The sequence below is a fragment of the Vollenhovia emeryi genome, unplaced genomic scaffold, assembly GCF_000949405.1.
Source record: "Vollenhovia emeryi isolate VEMERY1.0 unplaced genomic scaffold, V.emery_V1.0 DF939699.1, whole genome shotgun sequence".
NCBI lineage: Eukaryota > Metazoa > Arthropoda > Insecta > Hymenoptera > Formicidae > Vollenhovia > Vollenhovia emeryi.
In genome coordinates, this window is record NW_011966667.1 from 17719 (window position 1) to 24010 (window position 6292).

The window sequence follows — 6292 nt, forward strand, 5'->3', positions numbered from 1 at the left end:
GGCTGCGCCAGAAGCCGCCTCGTGTAGAAAGATAGGTATAATTATTTCGATTTTGTCTCATAAAAATCGAAAATCAATTAATCGACCGACAAAAAATCGATAAAATATAATCGATTATTTGAATTAAAGAATCGACATCTCCGATTAATCGTAAAACATCGCCCATCCCTAGATTATAGTCAAAGATGCAGATACCGAAGCACATGCGCTATGGCTTCTGTTATGGCTCTTGTATTTATATATATATATATGCTTTGACCTTAAGACCGTGTTATCGGGATGATAAGATAGATCTCGTAACGTAAGTTTGACCCTCGAGTCAAATAACGCAGGTACGACAGCAGGCATTTATTTGAGATGTTTGCCCGCTTTTCTTTTAAAGTTTTGCATTATAAATACTCATATATTAAAGAATAAAATTCAATGAGTATATATTTATCAATACAAATATTTATATAATTACTTAAAGTGATAGATGGACAGATTTGTAGTTTGGCTGTATGCATTTTTTTGCACTGGGCAAATTTGCCAAATGATTATATTTGTAAAGAGTTACAGTAATATAAGAAATATATATTCGATGATAAGTAAAAGAAAATTTTTGAGAAAAGATAATTCAAGATTTAGAATTTTACGTACGAAAGTATGTAAGAAGCAAAGACTAGGATACCGAAGTAAAAGTATATAAGTATATTGTCTTTTACATGGATACAATTGTAGTAATGAGATGAAAATATAAACATACGATTATATCGTTGTCATGTCTATTATCAAGAAGACTGTTTTTTTAAAGCAACATCAATTTTTTACTTAGTTTCATTAAAAATTTCTGGTTAATTTTAATGAACACCATATTTCCTGAATTCTCTTTCCTAAAAATTGTTTTTATTAAAGCAATATTGACAGCAAAAAGTAATCTACCTATTTACATATTGCATAAGAAATATACACATATTTGAACTGTTTCCTGTTACAGACATTCCTTCAACATGGAACTCAAATGTGCAGTTCAAACATATAGTTGGGGGAAATATGGTATGAACAGTATTGTTGCGTCTTTGATAAAATCAGCCAATGCTGATTTTGTAGTGGATGATGAGAAGACTTATGCAGAATTATGGATGGGAACTCACGAGAATGGTCCATCGTATCTCAAGGACACAAATATTCCCCTGCAGAGATATATCCAGGAAAATATTGAAACAATAGGCAGTGACGTAGCAGAAATGTTTGGTTTCAATTTGTCTTTCCTCTTTAAAGTTCTATCTATAAATAAAGCTTTATCTATTCAAGTACATCCGGATAAGGTAATATCTTTTTTTTTGTTGAACACAAAAGTAAGAGTGTGTTATAATCCGTGGCATTTTAGAAAAAGGCTGAAGAGCTGCACGAGTTATATCCGGATGTCTACAAAGATCCAAATCACAAACCAGAACTAGCAATAGCTTTGTGTCCCTTTGAAGCGCTGTGTGGATTTCGTCCAATTGATGAAATAAAAGATTATTTGAATAACATACCGGAGTTATTCGCCGTCATAGGGGAAATCGATGTTTGTCTCTTATCTCAAGCAACTGATTCTACGATCAGCGAAGCCTTGCAGCAGTGTTTTCACAATCTTATGACTTGTGATTCCAAAGAAGTAATACAGCAATTGAGAGGCTTGACAGACAGATTACACAATGCAGGTAATAACAATTTTTTAATATACAGGGCGCTCAATAAAATATACAATAAAAGAAAATTTTTCAGGTGAAAAATATACAGGGCATTCGGAAATTGTTAGAGGCACCATAAGAATCATTTTTTTGCAAATGAACCCGGGGTCGTAAACGTGTCCCCAGTGGGAAATATAAAGTCGAGAAAACGTCATTTTGACGTCGAAAAGCCTGGTCAAAATTACATAAATTTAGTCACAAGAAAAACCTCTTTTCAACGTTGAAATAAGATCCAAGGTGACGTTAAATATTGTCTCTGGCAATATGCTTTAGAGCTTTAGATCAGGTCAAATTTACGTTGATTTTAGATATGGAGATTTGCATGTGTACGTTTATATTATCCACATATAGAATGGATTAGTGTAATAATAGAAGGAGTTGCACACGTATAAACCGACAGATATATAAGGACATGTTCAGAAAGAGACAAACACATACATATGTCTGTCTCTTCCTAAATTACTATAATATTTGTTATAATTATATGTATCCTCATATTCCTCATATTATCTGTCTCTTATCCCAGTGAGAAATGATTCGTCGAAACGACATCGATTCGACTTTAGTGTTCTCACTGGGTCATTACATCACTACGCCATACAGAGTGTTCGAAAGAGTCGGGATCTCAAAATATCACCAAAAAATTTAGTTCCATAAAAATTTGTTTCAGAAAAAAGTTGTAGGATCTAAAAAGATATATTTTTACGCCTGGATACTCTTTTGATCTTGCTTTTATCAGCTGGATACTTCTTTGATTTTACCTTCATCGACTGGATACTCTTTTGATTTTGCCTTCATTGGCTGAATACTCTTTTGATCTTGCCTTCATCGGCTGGATACAACTTTAATCTTGTCTTCAACGGCTGGATACTCATTTGATCTTGCCTTCATCAGCTGGATCAGCCAACGATCTTGCCTTGGTTGGCTGGATTATCTTTCAATCTGGGAATCGAATTTGTGCTTGGATTTCTTACCTTCGTGGGCGAGACATTTTACCACGAAAAACTTATAACTTCGAAACGGCTTACTTAAAGTTGGTAAAATTTATTGCTTTGAAAAGGTCTCGAGAACGGCTACAAAAGTATACAATAAAAAGTGGAAAATTTCCTTTAAAAAATTCAGGGTAGCCTTGTCTTGACCTTGGCGACGCCATCCAAGATCAAACACATGGCGCCAGTAAATAGAACTTTTTACACTCTACAACTTTTGTCTGAAACAATTTCTTATGAAACTTGAATTTTTTTCATATTTCGAGGTCCCGACTCTTTCGAACACTGTGTGCCGTAGCAATGTAAAAACACGTTCAGAAGAACCCAGGTTCATTTGCAAAAAATGATTCTTATGGAGCCCCTGACAATCTCTAAAAATTTGTTAGTTGAATTTCCGAACACCCTATATAATTTTTTAATATCTTTTAGAATAAATTTCTTAATGATTGTATCATAATTCATGAAATATCTATATATCTTTATATTCTGCTTAGTCGAAAGAATCCTTTGTAGAAAGTTTAATGATATTTAGTTGTTCTCAGATAATTCTTATAGAGAATGGATTAAAGCCGATCTATTAGAGCGCTTGCACAGAGATTATCCTGGAGATGTAGGCTGTTTTGCGATATATCTATTTAACTATGTAACGCTGCAGCCAGGTGAAGCCATTTACATTGGACCAAATGTGCCTCATGCGTATCTCTCTGGTGGTAAGTTATTTGTGGATTGAGATTTTTATGTTTATTTAAATATAAACAAAGTAATTGAGCTTTTAATCAAATTTTCAGATTGCATAGAGTGTATGGCGTGTTCAGATAATGTAATACGAGCTGGACTTACACCAAAGCCGAAAGATGTGAGAACTTTAATCGAAGTGCTGCCATTTGAATCGCATTCCGTAGAAAAAGTTCAACCATCCCAGGAAGATGCATTCACTCAAGTTTTTTGTCCGCCAGTTTCAGAATTTGCTGTTGCCAAAATCACTGTGAGTGTGATGTTTGCTATTCAGTGACAGTAAATAACTGTATTTTGTTATATTCGATTATATTTTTATTTCAAATCGCATAGCTACCACCTGGACGATCATCTTACAGTTTAAAACCGAGAAGCTCTGCCAGCATCCTGTTAATAGTGACTGGTAAGGTAAAGATATCTTTTAAAATCTTTTCCCGCGGCTCCGTTTTGTTTATTCCTGCCAATGACGAAGTGGAGATGAAAATTTTGTGCAATTGCCATCCTATGCTGATGTTTCAAGCATTTTCAAACGTTTGAGAATGCAAAATTCAGCTGACAAACATTAACAATGTGAAGTGCAAAATACAGTTAATATTTTAAAGCGATTGCCATGAAATTTTCGGTATGTATAATGATGTAAAGTTTTCTATATAATTATTTACTAATGTACACGAGTTTCTCACGAATACATGAAGAATTATCTTCAGAAGCATAATCGTGAATTGTATATCATTCGGAAACTTTTTAATACAATAATTACATTGTAAGAAATATTATTCGATAAGATTTATTACTAAACGTTATGTATTACATTAAAAAAAATATATCTAACATATATATATACACAAGTCAATCATCCTCCGATTCGTTGCCTTTCTTTGAAGTACTCTCAGCAGGCTTTTCTTCTTCTTTATAATGTCGATACTCCGGTTTCAATTCCCACATATTTCTATGAGGATTTTTCAAGTTATAATTACAAACTTCATTGAGGATTTCTTTTAGATAAACCTGAAATTTATATCGATAAATTTCTACATTTTTGCAACATTTTATTTAATATTTGAAATTTATAAGACAATTACATATTCTAAATTATTTGAACAAATAGAAGATATACTTACAATAGGTTGCCTCGTGATTTTTACAAGGTCTCTTATATTGTAGTACTGATGTTTCTCGAATGCTGCAAATAGCATGTCCAGTACAGCTTCCTTGTCATCTCTCATTTTCTTCCCTTCTGCCTTCTTCTTTTCAGCATACTCAATCTGCAAAATGTTACATGTCGAGGCTCGGTTTTACAATGATAAAAAAAACATTGATAAAAATAACGCTTACATTATGTTTGTGATCAGATACAGGCTTGAAGTTTTGCACAACTCTATCCAACTGTTGGACTTGTCTTTGTGGCACAGAGGCTCTCTTGATACTTTCCAGTTTCAACTTCATATAACAGTTATCAGCTAAAAAAAAATTTCATTTTATAATAGAGCTTGGTTCCTAAGAAAGTACAAGTGTTTATCTATATCTCCATATACATGGTGGCATACCGTATGGTCTACATTCTAATTTCTGTACGATCCTTCCCTCCATATAGAGTTTCTCTGTTTCTGGAACAATCGCGTCTGAACTTGCAGAAGCTGCAAAATTAACGAGTAATTTACAGTATGTATTAAACTTGGAAATTCTATCGCAGAGACTCACGGGAAACATGAGAAAACACTCCTAGCATCTGTCTGGTGACTGTTGTAACATCCAATCTATGTTGTTTTGGTATTTCCCCTTCTCCGGATTCTTTCAAAGCTAAGACAGCCTCCGATAATTTCAGAGACACTTCAGCTTTCTGTCCGGGATTTCTAGAGAAGGCGGTTGAAGACGGAAATTAAATTGACAGATGAACATATTAAAGTATTTGTGAAAATACGAAATTATAGAAGATACTACAAAAGGACATAAATAACAGAGAGGAAATTTTTAATATAAACCATATATATGTAAAAATTCTTTGCATGACTGTTTTCATTTAACAACAATGCAGCTAACAAGATGTGAAACAAATTTTACAACAGAACCGAAGCTCATGCTCGTGAATTAAAGAAAAGATACTTTGATTTTGAGAGAAATACTCCTGTTTCTGATCAAAGACGCACTTAGTGATTTTCAATTTGCCGACTTCTATATTGCCAGGCGCCTTTTCCCACTTGTTAGCTATGTACTTGGGTACTTTGACAAGCCACACACCGCGGCCAGCATTACTCAAATCCAATTCCTTTTCTGTATGCGTGCCACTCGCGGACATATTATTTCTTTAAGGCCTCAGTAAAAAAAAATATCTTCTTCCCTTCTTTTTTAGTAATGCAGTATCATTAGGCTTTTCTGCAAAATGTATGTACATGGATAAATGTAAATTCTGTCTGAGATTAGAGAAGGCTGACCTGAAATAAATTTAAAACTAACCTGAAAACGATCTATAATTGATTTGAAACCGATAAAAAATCTGAAATTATCAGAAATCGGATTAATCCGGAGGGATTAGTTAGAATTACTTAGAATTAGTTTAAAATAACTCGTAACCACCCGAGACTGATCGAAAACTAATCTGAATTCTGAACCTAGAACTGATAGCAGAGAGCGACTACACCACACTACCATAGTATAACCACAGTATCAGTGTTCCCAGCCGTGAACGTTAGCACGGACGGTGCCGCGGCGGTGGGGATGGAGTGGGGATAGTCGGTCTGCGCGCGCACGCTCGCACACAAGCAACACGTCGTAGCCAAGCGTCGAGCGCACACGTTTTTACGACGTGTTGCTTGTGTGCGAGCGTGCGCGCGCAGACCGACTATCCCCACTCCA

General features: G+C 34.6%; 2 protein-coding genes across 4 annotated transcripts; one reads left to right on the plus strand and one right to left on the minus strand.

The window, feature by feature from the left end:
• Positions 1 to 4276, plus strand: LOC105556928 (mannose-6-phosphate isomerase). 3 transcript variants are annotated; one of them, XM_012004045.1, is made up of 6 exons: positions 1 to 35; positions 977 to 1307; positions 1370 to 1685; positions 3247 to 3414; positions 3493 to 3689; positions 3773 to 4276. In XM_012004045.1, exons 2-6 carry the CDS (start codon positions 990 to 992, stop codon positions 3974 to 3976), a joined length of 1203 nt encoding a protein of 400 aa, XP_011859435.1. In that variant the 5' UTR covers positions 1 to 35; positions 977 to 989; the 3' UTR covers positions 3977 to 4276. The 3 variants fall into 3 exon arrangements, with proteins under 3 accessions (XP_011859435.1, XP_011859434.1, XP_011859433.1); XM_012004044.1 differs by lacking the exon at positions 1 to 35 and adding an exon at positions 188 to 332; XM_012004043.1 differs by lacking the exon at positions 1 to 35 and adding an exon at positions 461 to 498.
• LOC105556927 (general transcription factor IIF subunit 2) lies at positions 4211 to 6220 on the minus strand. Its single transcript, XM_012004042.1, has 7 exons — positions 5894 to 6220; positions 5587 to 5812; positions 5141 to 5292; positions 4987 to 5076; positions 4775 to 4899; positions 4561 to 4704; positions 4211 to 4447 (listed from the first exon to the last, which is right to left on the minus strand). The coding sequence occupies exons 2-7, from the start codon at positions 5733 to 5735 to the stop codon at positions 4289 to 4291; spliced, it is 819 nt and encodes a 272-aa protein (XP_011859432.1). The 5' UTR covers positions 5736 to 5812; positions 5894 to 6220; the 3' UTR covers positions 4211 to 4288.
• Between the last annotated feature and the right edge of the window lie 72 nt (positions 6221 to 6292).